The sequence below is a fragment of the Puma concolor genome, chromosome C2, assembly GCF_028749965.1.
Source record: "Puma concolor isolate L17-30 chromosome C2, mPumCon1.1.hap2, whole genome shotgun sequence".
Taxonomy (NCBI): Eukaryota; Metazoa; Chordata; class Mammalia; order Carnivora; family Felidae; genus Puma; species Puma concolor.
Genome location: NC_141675.1, coordinates 7,130,856 through 7,148,501, shown reverse-complemented (window position 1 = coordinate 7,148,501; position 17,646 = coordinate 7,130,856). Strand labels below are relative to the sequence as shown.

The following is a 17,646-nucleotide window of genomic DNA, read 5'->3' as shown; positions in this document are numbered from 1 at the left end:
TCCAGTTCTAGGTTGTTAGGGATAAAGTTGCTATACAATTTTTGTAAGCGTCTTTTGGTGGACATAAGCACTTTGTTTCCCTCCTGGGTATACACTGAGAAATGGAGTTGGAGGATTGTAGACCTTACCTATGCTCAGCCGATTTTCGTACCGCACGATTTTACTGCCACACGATTTTCCAAAGTCATTGCATAAATTCACCCCCCACCCCAAATGCATGATAGGTCTGCCTCATTCATGACAGATCTTGGCATTATTCTTTTTTTTAATTTTTCTGATGGGACCATTCCTTTATAACTTTGAAAAATATGTATTTAAAACTAGTAATAATTTTTTTATGTACCTAAAATGGGTGGTCCAGGGATGCTGAATGTTTGAGAAAATTTTTGGACTCAGTTGTTGTTAAGTATTCAGAAATTCCCCGAGGATGTGTGGGTGTGTTTCTGCCTATGTATGTGCCACAGTCACAGACGATTTGCTCCAGACCCCACCCTCCTTGCCTTGGAACAGACCCTGCACTTCCCCGTGAACAGGAAGAGCTTAGTTGGGATCCCAGAGGGAGATGTTTCCCATCACCAACAACATCTGGGGAACATCTGGAGAGCCCATCCCAGGACAGGGAGACACTTTGCTGGAGAAAACACATCACTTATTGGATTATTTTTGTTTTCCTATATTTTCTCTTATTCTCTTCCTTTCCTGCCCCCCCCCCCCCCAAGCCCCATTACCCACTGGGTCCCCTGCTCTAAGTCCCCACTCCAGCCCTTGCCAACTCCCTGCCCTGGCCTCTGTCTCATCTGGTTTCCCCAATACACAGCCCAGCAGGATGCAAACCTGGGCAGCCTGAGAGACCCCCTATTAACTCCAGTGTTCAATCCTGCCCAGTTGATCAGCAGGCAGCGTCTTCTAGAAAATTAACTCAAGGAATGTTGAAGCTGGTGCAGTTCTCTGGTCCAATGCCTCCATTTTACAAGTTGGAAGACTGAAGTTAAGAGAGAGAGGGAGAGAAAGAGAGAGAGAGAGAGAGAGAACTAGAACTCCACTCCACTGTAGGTCATCATAGAAACCCCCTTTTCGCCTGGGGACCTGACCAAGGGAAGGGATTAGAGGGCAGGAAGGAGGCGGCAGTGGAAAAAAGGATTCTTTGAACCAAAAAGGTCTGCAACCAGCAGCCACAGGGAGGACAGGGCTGACTGTCTGAGGGGGTGGTGGTGGGTGGGTGGCCACCTGCCATCATACCCTAAGGGCTGAGTCACCTCTAACAACTGACACCCAGCTCTGTAGCCTTTAAACTCCCTCCTGAGCTGTCTCAGCCACACCCATGGCTTCCTTACACCGCTGTATGCTGATGACCCTTCTGTCTCCACTTCCAGCCCCAGCACTCCCCTGGAGCGCCAAGTGCACGTTTACTAGGTAAACTTAATTTATTCAGCTGGTTCTTACCGAGCACCGAGCACTGAGGAGAGTGAGACACAGCCCCTGCCCTCCCACGACTCCTAGAAAACACAAGGAAACCCACAAGTAAAACACAACTGAGTGCAAGGTAAAGGGCAGGCTGGAGAGGAGCATCTTTGGAAGTCTGAATCAGGATGAGGAGGACACAGACACCAAAAACTGATCACTGACAACCTGGGCTGGAGTGATTATCGAGAGTGTGGGTGGGAGCGCAGGCATAAGGCTGGGAGAAGCTTAAGGAGACTTAGAACAGAACACCTCCTGTGTAAATTAAAACTACACGCATCCGTACCAATGTCACGTGTAGAATGTGTAAAAGGCCACGTACACAGATTAGAGATGCTGAAATGGAGGAGCAGGGAAGGGAGTGGGGGGTGGGACCACGGAGAGAGAGAGGCCAGGCTGCAAAGGTGGGCACGGGGCCAGGTTATCTGGCCTTTGTAGGCCCCACAGAGTTGCGACTTCATCTTGAGGACACTGGGAAGCCACTGGAAGCTTGGTGCCAGCGGTCCAGATACCTAGCGCACACAGGCGCACACTCAATGCATGCAGGAAGGACGAGGGCTGTAGGAAGCTTCCTTCAATCTGCTTTCATCCCAGTTTTCTTCCCTGGAAAGGTACAGGGCAGGTAGACCCCTTCTGGCCCGCTCTACATAAGCACCTGTGGCTCAAGAAGGGCCTTCGCCATCATCTCCACCCCAGAGCCGTCCAGGCAGGAGAGGTCACCCCCACCCCCCACCCTGGAGGAAGGTAGAAAGGAATCCCGAGGGTTGGGCTAGTCAGAGACAGCATTCATCTAGGACAGTCGGAGAAAAACCCAGAATGCAGCGGGAGCGGGACTGGAAAGGGGGAGGGTCAAGCTCCCACGAAGGCTCCCTGGAGGAGGCAGTGCAAGCCGAGACCTTAAAGGCGATGAGATTCTGTAAGCGGCGGCGAGAAGGCCGAAAGGCATTCCAGGCGGGAGGAACGCCCTGTAGCAAAGGTGTGAAGGTAGAAAAACGCTCAAGGGACACGGGTGGTGGGTAAGGTTTGAACTGAGGTTGGGAAGAAGGGCAGAGGATGGTCTCCCGGCCAGGACTCGCTGCGGGGGCATGCACACACTTCTCCCTGTGCAGTGATACAGGGAGAGTTGGCCCCTAGTCAGGGAAGGCCTTGGCGGGAGCAGAGAAGGCAGTGGGCCATGTTTAAGTGGCTAGGGTCTGGCTCAGAAGAAATTCTTCTTCTTCTTTTTTTTTTTTTTTTTTTTTTTTTTTTTTTTTTTTTAGGGAGGGATGGGATTGCGGGGCGCGGGGTGGGGGGCGAGGGAAGTTGTATCCAGGACCCCCCCCCCCTCCCCCCCCCCCCCCCCCCCCCCCCCCCCCCCCCCCCCCCCCCCCGGCTCAGTACTTCTGCAGGGTCTCTGGCCCCGGGGCCGAGGTGAAGGTCACGCCCACCGATTACCTCCTCCCCTCCCCCTCCCCCTCCCGGCCCAGGTTGGTCTCCAGTCACAGTTTACTTTTCCGGCGCATCTGGGGGGGGGGGGGGGGGCAGACGAAGGACGTTTAGATTGGACGATAGCAACTGGCTCAGGCAGGGTTGGGGTCTAGGCCTGGAAGGAGGCCTCGGCTCCGCCGCCGTCCCCGGGCGGCCTCCCGGACGCTCCGCGCCGCGCCGGGCCTCAGTCTACCCATCCGCGAACGGGGGCCGCGTGGCGAGGTGGGGATCCTCGCGACCCGGCTCCGCCGGCCGGGCGCGTCGGCGACTTCGGGAAACCGCGGGAGGGGGACGGGCGAGGGCGGCGGAGGGCCGAGGGCGCGGGGCGGTCGCGGCGGCCGCGCGGGGTCAGAGTCCGCAGGGAGGCCCCGCGGCCGCCGCGCCGGGCTCCGGGCGGGGGGGGAGGCGGCGCCTCCGGGGCGGGGCTGCCGGGCGGCCTGGCGGGAGGCCGGGCGTGCGTCAGCGCTGCGAGCCCCGGAGTTTTCCACTGACGAGGAGGGCGGAGCGGCGGGCGGGGCCGGGCGCAGCCAGTCTCCCGCCGCCGCCGCCGCCGCCGGACGCTCAGAGAGAGGGGCGGCTGGGCCGACTGCGGCTCGGCGGAGCGCGCACGGGGTCGCGGCACCGGGGGCGTCCCCGGCCGGGACGCGGGTCGCATCGGTGCCCTTGGCGAGCGTCCGGATCGCAGGTGAGCACCGAGCAGCTGCGGGCCCGGCTGGTCCGGGACGTCGGGGAGGGGGCGTCCCGCGCGGGGCGGGGGCGGGGGGGGGGGGTGGCTGCGCCCCTCCGGTCCCTGCCACTTGTCCCCCCGCCTCCCCCGAGCGGGCACCGGGGCGGGGGGACGGCCCGGCCTGGCCCCTGACTGCGCGCCCGGCCGGCGTCCGGGGCGAGGAGGCGGGGAGGCGAGAGTGGCAGGTTTTTCCGCTCCCCTCCCCCGCGCCACCGAGGGTACCCCGAGAAGTCGCGGCGCCCCGAGCTCAGTGCGGGTGACGGCCGAGCCCAGGTTGGCGCGGGCGGCTGGGTGACGGGGTGCGCGCGTCCACGGGAGAGTTTCCTTTTGACCCAGTTGCCTGAGAACTTTTCAGAAGTTCCTCGCGTGGCCGGAGCAGGTGACATTTGTCGCCTTCCTCCTCGGGCTCCCCCCGGGGGCGGGCGCCAGGGCTGCGGCGCGTGCCGTGCCCGGCGCCCCCGGCCAGCAGGGGTCAGGGAGGGAGTGGAGGGAAGAGCCAGAAGGAGTGAGGCTCCGTGAGTCACGGACCCCGGAGGGTGGGAGGGCGGAGGGAGGGAGGGAGGGAGGGAGGAGGGATTGTGTCGTGCGCTCACCTGTTTGTCAGTCACCGTCACACGCGGAGGCCACCGCTGTGAGTCACGGGCGCAGCCCCGCCGGACACCCGCGGGCACACGTAGGCTCTCTCCCACGCACTTCTCGGCTCCCCTGCACGTACTTCCCCCAGGTCCTCAGTTTCCCCCTCCCCGGGGGCCCCTCCGCAGGCACGCACCTCTGGATGCCCTGGCCGCAGCAGCCGGCACACACTTAGGCACTCCTGCTCCCTGGCACAATCACACTCGTAGCCCCCACTCCTGACACCGGAGGGACCCTCCCCAGCTCCGCGGCCCACGGCCCACCCCACACCTCCACGCCGATGGCTCACAGCCCTCTGGATGGGGCCTCTGCCGCTGGTCCCCCATCCTTGACATCACTGCCCTCTTCCACCTCCACATCCAGAGGTTACCGAGTCTATTCCCCTTTCTCCTGTTCCCTCCCTGTCCTGTCATCTCTCACCTAGCCCTGGCACCTGCCCAGCAGGTCACACCCCCTCCAGTCGGCGACTGAGCCATCTTTTTAAAATGCAAATCTGGTATATTGTCAACTCCCTCCTTAAACCCTGCTGAGGCTTCCAGTGCCCTGGGGCTAAAGCCTGTCCCGGCAGCCGCGGCTCCAGAAACCTGTCGCTGGACGCCCCTCCCCCCCCTCGGCTGTGCCCCCCTTTGGAGCTCTTTCTACTTCCTTTCCTCCCAGAGATTGTTTTTACCCTCAGCTTTGCCCCTCCTGCCCCACATTGCCTCAGACCTGCGTTCCCAGCGCTCACCACCATTCTGTAACTACACACTCCTTGCCACTAAATTCAAAAGCTGGGAGAGTGCAGCCAGTGTAGGTCTTGCTGCCCTGTGTGCCCGAGTGCCTGACACTGCGCCTGGCATCTTATAGGAGCTCAATAAATGTTTGTTGAATGAATGAATGAATGAATGAGAACGAAGGAGGCCTTGCTCAGGTGTCAGGTACAATTTCCCTTCTGCAGGAGCAGTTGCCTTCTGTAGCCAGCAAACATTTGGCACCTACCCAGTGCCAGGCTCTGGAGGCCAAGGCTGAGGAACCATGCCCTCCCCCCCCCCCCCACCCCCCCCACCCCCCGCCCGGATCACTTTCAGAGGGATGGGGGGGGAGGGGTGTGCTAAGGCTTCCCTTCTGCCCTCTTTGTGCTGCCCAGGTTGTTTTCCTAGCCAATCCCAGTGAGGGCCAGAGGGACTCAGGGGTGCCCTCCCCTTGTCCCAGGAAGTAGCTCCTGAGAGTCTGGGGTCGTGTGCCCCCAGGTGTTGGGGGTACTGGCCTGACCAAGGCTCTGAGGTTAAACGACATAGTTCTTCAGATTCCCAGAGGAGGATAGGGCCAGCCCAAGGTGCCCTCTCCCCAATACCGGCTGTGGTCGGGGGTTGGGGCACTGGGACTAACGAGTGGCACAAAGAAGTTGATGAGACTTCCCAGAGGCCCTGAGATATCCCCCTGACCCCCAACGAGCCTTTGTTTGCCTGGTGCCCAGGCTGAGGTGGCCTTCCCTGGGTTCACATAGTGTGGCCTGAATGTGTAGATAGTTGTGGGTAGTAGAGTGGGGAAGTGTCACCCCTTCGTCCTGAGCTGTCAACTCCTGTGTGTGGTGACAGGAGGGTGGCCTGATTCTCAGGGCCCAGGCAGATCCCGGAAGAAGCCTGGCTGTCTTTGATTCAGAGCCTGCCTCTGGGGCTCCTGGGGGTGTGGTATTTCTGTCTGAGCCAGCTCCTGGGAATCGCTTCTCCTTCCCCTGGGACCCTAGGATGGGGGCTGTGTTCACCCTGGGAACAGTGCCATGGCTGGGTAGCTACTGAGGGCCCCTCCCCCCTCCTCTGACTCACTGTCTGACACTTTTCTTGGACTCTTTCACTATCTTTCATTCCTTTCTCTGACTTGGCCTGTCCTTGTCTCTGGCTGTCTTTTTGTCTCATCTCCTGCCTCTGGATTCCCAGGTGGGACAGGGAGGCACTGCGATCCAAGGGCTGTCCCCTCTCCCTCCACCCCAGGGGAGCATCAGGGACTTTGCGGGTGTGCAGATCCTGGGTGGGGGGAGGGTCACCCCTAGAATGGACAGTGTGGCGGGAGCTTATCTGTGTCCCTGTTTCCCCGTCTGCAGCCTTGGAGCCTCTAACCCCCTCACCTTGAGTTCCCATTCTGTAGACAAGCCTGAGGCAGAACCAGGGTGTCAGGCTTAAACCTGCTTCCTTGATATCTATTTGTTTACTTCTGGGGAACAGGGAGCCTCCTGAGATGTCTATGTTGGCACCTGTCTGCAGCCAATGCTTCTTAACTCCCAGAACCACTCCCTTCTGTGGCTCAAACCCTCTGGTGCAAGCTGGGGAGTGGCATGGCACCCCCGCCCCCCTCCCCGCCCTGACTGACTGTGACAGGACCAGGAGATCACTCTGAGCAGTCCACCCCTCAGAGGTCCACCTCTGCTAGAGGTGCCTTCTCTATGCCAGGCTGTTCTAGGCATGGGCACAGTAATTGGCCAGGCAGAGAGGCCGTCAGCCTGGTGTGAGGGAGGGGCAGTGAGACCGTGAGAGAAGGGCCCGAATAGGGGAATCCCAGGGCCCGTGGGAGCCCAGAGAGGCATATAGTCAGGAGTGAGGGGTGGAGGTTTCAGGGAGGCCCTCTTGGAAATGACTATTAAAGGAGAGCGAGGCTGGGTTCCAGCTTGTGCAAAGGCCAGGAGGCGGGCAGGTCATGGCAATTAGGGAAACTGCAAGTTCAGCTGGAATATAGTGAGGGGAGGGGTGTGGGGAAGCAGGAGCCAAGCCTGCCTCAGCCTCTCGTGGAATTCTAGGCTTGATCCTAAGGGCCAGCTTTCCTCAGCATGGGGGTGGCAGGGAGCCATGTGGTTTAGGAAGACCACTCTGGCTGCAGGGGGGTGACAGGAGCAGAGGCAGGGGACATTGGGCGGTAGCCGTGGGGACAGAGGCATAAGGGTAATAAACTTTTAAAAGTGAAGGAGACATACATAAAATGCATAAAGCCCACGAATCCCACGTGTACAGTTAGGTGAATTTTTAGTTTTAGGACATTCATGGGACCCCCAGCTAGGTCAGCACAGAATGTTTCGAGAGGATTCCACCCCCCTCCCCCCGGTGAGATTTCTGCTATCCCTCGCCCCCCCCCCCCCCCCCCCCCCCCCCCCGTTCTGACTTGTATCATCACTGATTGGGTTTGCCTTTCCTTGAACTTCATTCCCGTGTATTCTTGTGTCTGGCTCCTTTCATTCCACATGACATCATGAGGTTCACATGTGTGTATCGAGGAGCTCGTTTTTCTCACAGTTCGGAATGACATAGCCACTCAGCGCTTACTGCCGGTCCAAGAACTTGGCATGCATGGATTCACGTAAACCTCCCAACCCTAGGATGTTACAAGGCCGAGAAACGGAGAGCCTAAGGACCTTGACTGGGGTCACGCGATCAAGCAATAGCCAAGCCAGGGTTCAAATGCAGGCAGTCGGGTTCCGGAGCCAAGGTTCTTAACACTCTGCTGATGGCCCCCCCCACAGTGCTGTGTCTGTGCCTAGCCTTGTGTGCGCGAAGTGAGCTAGTGTGCACTTGGGAGGACTGGGTGCCTGGATGTGGCCGGAGGGAGCGGGAGGAAGGAGTGGAGTGAGGATGGCTGCAGGTTCTGCTTGAGTAACTGGGTGGGTGGCAGTGCCGTTACTAAGATAGGGAACACAGGAAGAGGAACAGATGGCATGGGGGTGGGGAACAGAGACAAGGGGTTCGATTTGGGGCCTATGGAATTCTATGTTTCTAAGGGACAGCCAGGCACAGATAAAAAGCGGGCATTTGGTTTTGGCGGGGGTGGGCCTGGGGCTTGGGCATGGGATTAGGCATTCGGCACCCCTGTGGACAGCATCTGGGGTTTGGGAAAGGATGGGGTCTCCCAGCGGGGCCGGTAGGGGCAGGCTGTGTGGGTATGCTCTGTCTGTGTGTGTTTCTGTGTGTGTCTGTGGGCTGCACGTGTATGTATGTGTGTGCCTGCTCCGGGTCATGAGTTTCCCCATCTCCTGGGAGAGCCTGCAGGTCAGCTGGGAGCTGCGTTGTTTTTGTTTGTGGTTTTGCAGGGGGTGGGGTGGGGGGGGTGGGCGCCCCGGCCTGAGAAACTCCCCGCTGAGAAGCCCCCGGAAGCACCTGTGCGTTCTCTTCCCCTGGCCCAGTGTGAACGAAAGGTTAGCAAGGAGGGGGTTTCTCTTGCTTGTCTCATGCCTGCGGGGAGAGGCTGTCCCGGGGACGAATTTTATCCGGTAAGTCCGCCGACTGCGGACCCCCTAGGTCTGGGATCCAGACACTTTGTGGTAGGCTCGCCAAAAGGGGACAGGGGCCTTTCGAAAGGACACCTGAGTAGGGGAGATCGGCAGCCTTCTGGTTGGTTTTTCCTGTTCTCATTTCCTGTGATGGCAGTGGGGGAGGGGCTCCCCAGCACTGGGGCCTCTGCATCGTTTCCCCTTCCTCCTGGTGACCTCCTGGGGCCCAGGCCTGAGCACTGTAGGACACAGACAAGGTACAAGGTAGCCCAGCCCTCAGGACTGAGTCCTTTGGGGATTGCCAAGGGTGGCCGAGGCATTTAGGGGAAGGAGCCCCAAGTCCGAGGCCAGCCAGGCTGTGGGAGGCTCTGTGGTTGAGACCCTCCAAAGGGGAAGACACAGTAAGCTCTGTGTCCTGACGTGGCCCATGTCACCAAGCTACAAACAGGAGAGAGTGGAACATCTTGACCGGTCAGTTTCACTAAGAGTTGCGTGTGTGGTTGGTTGGTGGGTTGGTTTGTTTGTTTGTTTTAAGGGGAAACAAACAATCTCCATAGGAAGTTAAGTCAAACAAACGGGGTTAGATATTGGAGGAGAGACACCATGTAGATGGGTTTTAAAACCAAAACAGGAGTTGTTAGAGAAGCAGGAAGCACTTGCCAGGCCTGGAGGCAGGGGACTTCGGTGGGGCGGGGGTTTCTGAGGGAAAGTCTGAGCGGCTCTGTCACAGGAGAGGAGGGGCTCTGGAAAGTCCTGTGTCTGGGAATCGGGGCCAGTGTCAAAGCCAGCCTGTTTCCCGGAGTGCCCTGGTCAACCTGGCCCCGGAGAGGGAGAGGGAGAGGGAGTCTGTGTGTGTGTGCAGGGTGGTGTGTCGGTGGGTGTGCTGGGGCAGCCGGTGGTGGTGGTGGTGGTGGAGGAGGAGGAGGAGGAGGAGGAGGAGGAGGAGGAGGAGGAAGCAAAGCCACCATACAGGGCTGTGCGGGCTGTGGCAGACGGCCTCACACACACAAAGGCACACAGATGCGAGCCGTGTGAATCAGCCAGCCAGTGAGTCAGCCCCCAGGATTCCTGTCGGGGAATGAGCGAGGCCGGGCTGAGGTCTGCCGGTCCATCTGTCGGTCTGGTGTATGCATGTGTGTAGGTGGGTCGTGGGAGGTAGCGGGGAAGGTGCCTGGTGGTGTCCTGGGAAGGCGTTTGGGCAGCGGTGGTGGGAGTCTGCAAGTGCAGGAGGAGGCCTTGGCCCTCAGCGCCTGCGCTGGTGGAAGGAAGCCTCCCGGAGCCGGGCCCCCGGGCCCCCTGCACACAGAGTCGAGGGGGCGGCCCGGGACACCTGGGAGGGGCAGGGGGAGCGGGGGATCGTGGCCGGGCGCCCCGCCGCCTGCCCTCAGGCCTGCCGCTGAGAGCGCTCTCCTTTCCGTTCCAGGCCGTCCGTGCCCAAAGCCCAGAGTACCCCAGCGCCACCATGACTGGGCCGCTAAAGAGGAAGTTTGACCAGCTGGATGAGGACTCCTCCTCGCTCTGCTCCTCTTCCTCCTCCTTGTCCCTCTGGCCGCCGTTCTGGCTCCTGTCCCCGAGCTCTTCCGTCTCCCTGGCCTGGGACTCAGATGAGGAGGGCCCCTGGGATCAGATACCCTGCCTGACCGTGACTTCTGTGGCCCCCGGAGTTTCACCCGTGAGTCTTGCCCCGCCCCCCTCCCGGGAACCACCACACCCCTTCATCCTTCCTGAAGATGAAATTGGGAGGCCCACCTTGTCCCCATGACAGAGCCATTCTGGCCCCTGGAGGTCGTGTCCCCGCGGCTTTGGCTCCCCACCTTGTCCACTTCCCGTAATACAGTGGTTACTCAGGAATGCCCTCTGTCCAGAGGCACCGGGCCCGGCTAGATTCACCTTTGACCTTGGGACTCCCTGCTTAGAAGTCCTGCCGGGCAGGACGGAGCTCCTCACTGTGGCCCTCGGCCCTCCGGCTGCAGCTCCTCCCTTCTGTTCCAGTTTCGTTTCTCCAGCTTGCACACCCTGTCCTACCTACGGAACCACCGGAGTCCCACGCCCCACACTTCTGCACCGCGGGGCCTGTCAGGCCGGTCCCTCTCCTGTCAGAACGCTGTTTGGCTTCGCCTGAACATAGTGGAAAGGTTTCTTTCCCCCAGTTATTTTTCAAGCTGGCATAATTTTGATTTCGAACTGACAAAGACAGCCCTAAAGTAGTATTCCTCAACCTTGTTTTCCATTATTATTGCCCCCAACCCTAAGGAGCCTTTTTAGACATATTTTTCTTTCTTTTTTAATTTCTTTTTGTTTTGTATATATTTTTTTCATTTTATTTATTTTTTTAGAGAGAGAGAGAGAGAGCAGGGGAGAGGGACAGAGGGGGAGAGAGAGAACCTGAAGCAGGCTCCACGGTCCGCGAAGAGCCCGACGCGGAGCTCGATCTCATGACCATGAGATCATGACCTGAGCTGAAATCAAGAGTCAGACACTCAACCCACTGAGCCACCCAGGCACCCCGAGACATAGTTTTCCTAATTATGACATTCCTGCCATGACATTTTAATACCTCAGATATGGTGTCTTTGTTTATAATATCTTTATATTATACTAGAAAAAGAGTATGATTTGTATCACATAGAATCTAACAGTATGTTGACTAAACTCCTGTAGGTTTATTCTGGAAATACAAGAATGGCTTAATATTATAAATATCATAAAATATAAAATACTATAAAATCCGATTTTATACTTTTATAGTTTACTATAAAATTTGTATCACATAGAATCTAACAGTATGTTGACTAAACTCCTGTAGGTTTATTCTGGAAATACAAGAATGGCTTAATATTATAAATATCATAAAATATAAAATACTATAAAATCCGATTTTATACTTTTATAGTTTACTATAAAATATAGGAGCCACTGTAGATGTTGAAGGACATTTGATAAAAATGTCATGTTCCTTCTGGATAAGACCCTTGATAAAGTAGCAATAAATGGATGCTACCTTACATGATTAAAAAATATGTGTCTCAACCCAAAAAGCTGGCATTCTGATTAATGAGGAAATATTAGAAGCAGTCCAACTAAAGAAAGAGATGGGGACCCTGTCACCACTGGTAGTTAGCATTGTTCAGTAAGTACTCGCCAGTTAGCAGAGAGGATGAGAATTCTATATATTGGATTGAGACAGACAAAATAACATATTGCATGGAAATACATGAAATTGCCAGTATTCAAGTGCTTTATGGTTCTGCCTGTGGTTCAGCCTAATAAAAAGGAACGGTATACCAATATGTGTACAGAAGATACCAAATACATAGCTTACTACCCAGTATACAATCCATAATTTAGAAAGGTAATCCCAAATAATAGCCTAAATGTGTTCCAAAATGCAGAAGCTATAAAGGAAAAGATCAATATATTTTTAATTATGTAGCCTTAGAAGTTATTTTATAAAATGCCTTGGACAAAAATAAAAGACTAAAGGGGCGCGAGGGTGGCTCAGTGGTCAGGCATCCCACTTCAGCTCAGGTCGTGATTCCCGGAGTCCGGCTCTGTGCTGATAGCTCAGAGCCTGGAGCTTGCTTCGGATTGTGTCGCCCTCTCTCTCTCTCTCTGCCCCTCTGCCGCTCATGCTCTGTTTCCCTCTGTCTCTCAAAATGAATAAACATTTTATTTAAAAAATAAATAAATGAATAAATGAATAAATAAATATTAAAAGACTAAAATATTTGCACAGATGGGCTAGATGATTACTATCTCTAATGTCATATATAAAGAGCTCCTGCAAATCAATACAAAACTACAGAAAACTGCATAAGGAACCTATAAATGGCTAATAAAGATGGGAAAGATGCTTAATGTCACCAAATGCTCTCATTTGGACTGGTAACTAACAGTAAGCCCATGGTGACCTAGGAGTGGCGTTCAAATGTACCAGCGCTCATCCCCAGCCAGGCTGGCTCCATTTCTCCAGATCCGTTCGGATCCATTGCTTTCTTTGGGCTAGGAGATCGGAGGGGGAGTGTGAGGAGAGGCAGCTCGCCATCTTCCTGGAGGTTAAGCCGTCCCTCACGGAGAACTAATGCCCTGCCCCTTCCCTCCCTGCCTTTCCAGCCCTGTCCATCCTGAAGAGGGCGCCCCGGAAGCGCCCAGGCCGCGTTGCCTTCGATGGCATCACCGTCTTCTACTTTCCTCGGTGTCAGGGCTTCACCAGCGTGCCCAGCCGCGGTGGCTGCACTCTGGGTATGGCCCCCCGCCACAGCGCCTGCCGCCGCTTCTCCTTGGCCGAGTTTGCACAGGAGCAAGCCCGGGCTCGGCGGGAGAAACTGCGCCTGCGCTTGAAGGAGGAGAAGCTGGAAGCCCTGCGCTGGAAGGTAGGGAGACCCGCTGCCCCGCGCCAGCGCCTGGGCCAGCTTCTCAAGTCCTGGCCGTGAGGGGGCGGGGCCTCCGGGGTGGGAGCCCGGGTGCTCATTATATATTTGGGGAAAGAGGCCCCTGGGGCCAGTGTTGCTCGGCCAGGGCCTGTCGCCTGCGTTATCTGCAGAGTGGGGTGTGGGAGGGCCTGTTTGCTGCAGGGGTTGGGGGCACGGCGCCGGGAGCTGTCTGGGGGCGGGGGGGGGGGGGGGGGTGTGCCAGGAGCATTGCAGGGAGGGCGGGAATCTGGAGTTGATGTGACCCTGGGGGTCACTGTGTGTCTGGCTGGTTGATGGTTGGGTGGGTTTGTCCATCGACTGGGGAATGACAGGAACGGGAAATCTCTGCAAATGCCCCAAAGGCAGTGTTCTTGGCCTCCCAGCTCACTGTGGTATCTATGGTGCCCGACCCAGAGCGCTTGTCGGGTGACTGATGGCCGTGGGTGGGGGCAGAGACCCCTTCTGTCTCTCACATCCCTCCTCTCTCCCATTGGATACAGCTCACGGAGGCTGGCGTACCCGAGACGGAGGCTGGCCTGCCACTCACAGTGGACGCGATCGATGATGCCTCCGTGGAGGAGGACTTGGCTGTGGCCGTGGCCGGTGGCCGGTTGGAGGAAATGACCTTCCTACAGCCCTATCCGGCCCGGCGCCGGCGGGCTCTGCTGCGGGCTGCCGGAGTGCGGAGGATCGATCGCGAGGAGAAGCGGGAGCTGCAGGCCGTGCGCCAGTCCCGCGAGGACTGTGGCTGTCGCTGTGACCGGGTCTGTGACCCCGAGACCTGCAGCTGCAGCCTGGCGGGCATCAAGTGCCAGGTGTGGGCCGGGGAGGGAGGCCCGAGCGCGGGGGCTTGTCTGGGCTCGGGGGGACCCTCTCTCACGCTCTGCTCTCTCTGCAGATGGACCACACCGCGTTCCCCTGCGGCTGCTGCCGGGAGGGCTGTGCGAACCCCAAGGGCCGCGTGGAATTTAATCAGGCGCGGGTGCAGACCCATTTCATCCACACGCTCACCCGCCTGCAGCTGGAGCAGGGGGCTGAGAGCCTGGGGGAGCTGGAGGCTCCCGCTCAGGGCGGCCCGGCCAGCCCCGGTGAGCAGGCGCTGGCTCCCACTTTCCCGCCGGCCAAGCCCCCCGCGAGCAGTGAGCTGGGAGATGACAGCTGTAGCAGTGACATGACCGACTCCTCCACAGCTTCAGGCACAAGCGAGACCCCCAGCGGCCCCACCTGCCCAGCCCTGCCCGGCCCTGGCTTCCAGCCTGACATGGATGATGACAGCCTGGCCCGGGTCCTGAGTTTCAGTGACTCGGACCTGGGAGGAGAGGAGGAGGAGGAGGAGGAAGGGGGAGTGGGAACCCTTGACAACCTCAGCTGCTTCCACCCAGCTGACATCTTTGGGACTGGTGACCCCGGTGGCCCAGCCAGCTGGACCCACAGCTATTCCAGCTCCAGCCTCACGTCAGGCATCCTGGATGAAAATGCCAACCTGGATGCCAGCTTCTTCCTAAACGGTGGCCTTGAAGGGTTGGGAGAAGGCAGCCTCCCGGGCACCTCGGTGCCGCCCGGCTCGGACGCTGGCCAGAGCAACTCCGTGGACCTCAGCTTGTCTTCCTGCGACTCCTTCGAGCTGCTCCAGGCCCTGCCAGACTACAGTCTGGGGCCCCACTACACCTCCCGGAAGGTGTCCGACAGCCTGGACAACCTCGAGGCACCCTACTTCCCCTTGCCTGCCTTCTCTCCGCCTGGGGACGCGGGCTCTTGCTTCCTGGAGTCTGTCATGGGCTTGCCTGACTCAGCCGCCGAGGCCCTGGCTCCCTTCATAGACAGCCAGTTGCTTGAGGACACCGCCCCAGCGTCTCTGGTGGAGCCTGTGCCCGTGTAAGGCCCCGGGGCACCTTGTCACGGCCCCAAGAGCCCTGTTGCTGCTTTGTTGTAATTTGGGGGCTCCCTGAGGCCTGTAGGTAAGGGTCTCCCGTTGGCTGGCTCGCCCGTGCGGGCACTCCTGATTTTTGTGCAACACTCTGGATTGATTTATTTATTTTTGTAAGTTTCTGTGCCGAAGAGAGGGCGGGGAGGGGGCCTTCCCTTTCCGCCACCCTGCTCCCCCGCCCCCCAAGCCCACACAGTCTCTCCTTCCACTTCCACGGTGTGCGTGCCAGGGACAGGAGGACGTAAGCCTTCCCTGGAGCTTCGCAGACCCCTTTTCGGTCTCAGATGATGTTCCTTAGCCCAAAGACAGCAAGACAGGGCAGCAATCAGCCACTTCTTACGGCTTCTCCTGCCATCCTGAGCCCCAGACCCATGGGTGGCTGCGTTCTCTGGACTGTAAAGACTATAATTTATTTCCATAATTTATTTGGAGACTAGGAGGTGTAGGCCTCTCCCCCCCGGCTGGCGGGCAATGCTGGGGTTGGGGTGGGACAGAGACCCCCGTGAGTCCCTTTTGCCTTGTAGTACTATATTCCTGCCCTTCCTGGGCTTTGGTATAAACCAGGTGTGGATTTGGGCCCTGTGGTCTGCTGTGGCAGCTGCCTGGCCCCGGGTGGCTGAGGACAGCGTCCAGGCAGGGGGCTGGGTGGGGCTGACCAACCGTGACCAAAACCTGCCCCACACGGCCTCCTCTTTTTCCTGTCCTCTGCCATATCTTCCTCCTCCCCAAAGGTCACAGCCTTCATTTGGGCCCATCAGTGTAGAAGGGAAGCAGGAAGCCCCAGCGAGGGCAAGGGGCTAGCCTCGGGGCCCGCAGCACGCCCCTGACCACTATCTCAGGGCTTTCTGGGCACGCATGCCAGCCTGGGCTGCCTGCCCATGCCCTGAGGCCACCTGGCTGGGGTGAGGGGCGGCTCCTTGTGGCTTTTATGCCGTTCGTTTGCTGATGTTAAGTTTTGCATCCTAATTTCTATATCGTCCCTGAGTGTTAGAGCTATATAATTTATTCATCTTTCTCCATGTCTGTGCCAAGAAGCCCAGGCTGTGGGCCTGCCTTCTTGCCTAGGAGGCCTTACCAGCCCGCGTGCTTGTGGGAACACCTTGTACCTGAGCTTACAGGTACCAATAAAGAGGCTCTATTTTTAAAACCGGTGGTTTGCGTTTGTGGGACCTGGAGATGGGGGTGGGGGGGGGGGTCTACCCTCAGGAGGTGCTGGGGAGGGAGGGGGAGGCGGGACCTGCAGGGCAGCGTGGACACCGAGCCTCTGCTGGGGTAGGGGTGGAGACACCACATAGTGGGCCTCCTTCTGCACAGGCCAGTCATGGCCAAGTGGGAGGCTGGCCGGGCAGGGCAGGCCCAGCAGTTTTCTCTTTGTGTAAACCCGTCTCTCCCCAGTGGTCACCTGGGGTGTTGGGAGCAGCAGGGCAGTCTTCTGAGACAGGGCTATCTGCCCGGGGTTTTTCCCACTCGGTCACGCGGAGCTGGGGCCTGGCTTCAAGGGTGAAGTACCCCCTCCACACCCTCCCCCTTTAGGGGCAGACAGTGGGATGTAGCTGGTAGAGGCCTCCTGTGGGGCCCAGCGGCTGGGGTCCCTGGGGACTTGAGCCCCGGAAGACCTCCTCCTCCTGCACCAGCCGGACCCGTCTGACCTGTCCCCAGCAGGCGGTCTGACCTGTCCCCGGCCTAGGCCAGAGGAGCAGGCCTCGCCCTGCCCTGGGGAGTCCCAAGTGTGGGGCCTGAGGAGGAGCAAGGTCGACCTCCCCCTTAGGAATAATGGCTTATAGGAGTGCTGGGAGGGAGGAGGACCCAACAAGGACAGCAGATTTGGGTCTCCCTTTTCTCGCTCTAATCGTCTGCCTTTCGGCCTGGGCCGGGCTCCCCTTTATTTCATCTCTGTGGCTTCCGGGGTAAGAGCATGGACCCTGAGTGCCAGGTTCACATCCCAGTTCTGCCACTACCTGGCAAGGTGACCTATGCAAATCACTTCCTTTCTACGACTGCAGTGTCTTGCTGTCCCCAGTGCTGTGCAAATAATAACACTACTTGCCTCATAAAAGCTTTTTCAGTTCACGCATACACGGCACTTAGGAGAGTGCCAGGAGGGTGCAAGCCTTGTGTGCATGTTTGTGACTTCCGTTCTGTTTTCGTATTGCTGCCTCTCTGTTTTATCCCCTCTCTCTCTTTTTTTTTTTTTTGCCAGTTCTGTCACTCTTTGGGTATCTGTCTCTTGCCTCTGGACATGCATGGATGTGACCGTGTGGCCATATTGTCAGTGGCCGTGAGAGGACCCAGGGCTTGGAGCCTGGCCCGTGGTGCACAGCCTGTTCCTGTAACCAGCTTAGCCAGGGACAGCCAGGACTTAGGCTCCTCGGGGTGGAGTATCCTCATACGGTCAGCGATGCTGCCTCCCCTCTCACTGGTCCCTGGGAGCCCTTTTGCAGAGATTGTGTCAGCATGGATGCTTCAGAATCTGGGTCTCTCCAAGGGCTCTGAGGCCCTGCTCTGACGAGCCTGGGGGTCCAGGTGGCAGGTTCCTGCAGCCCCACCCTGTCCCTGGCTGGAACCCCCACAGGTTCCTGCCCCATGGATATGGCCCATGGCTGGACTGCACCTGCCCACCTCCCCTCTAGGGCAACAGGATCACTTCCTGGCTTTCTCTTCTTTTCTTTCTTTCTTTCTTTCTTTCTTTCTTTCTTTCTTTCTTTCTTTCTTTCTTTCTCACTTCCTGGCTTTCTCTTCTTTTCTTTCTTTCTTTCTTTCTTTCTTTCTTTCTTTCTTTCTTTTTTAG

The 17,646-nt window shown here is 57.8% G+C and overlaps 1 protein-coding gene across 1 annotated transcript; it reads left to right on the top strand.

Annotated features, from left to right (window-relative positions):
• The first annotated feature begins 3,424 nt into the window (after positions 1-3,424).
• Positions 3,425-16,005, top strand: CSRNP1 (cysteine and serine rich nuclear protein 1). Its single transcript, XM_086720487.1, is given in 6 exon segments — positions 3,425-3,613; positions 9,943-10,150; positions 10,153-10,191; positions 12,633-12,892; positions 13,432-13,746; positions 13,830-16,005. Coding segments are annotated over 5 exon segments (1,764 nt in total). The 5' UTR covers positions 3,425-3,613; positions 9,943-9,981; the 3' UTR covers positions 14,811-16,005.
• Positions 16,006-17,646: the final 1,641 nt, after the last annotated feature.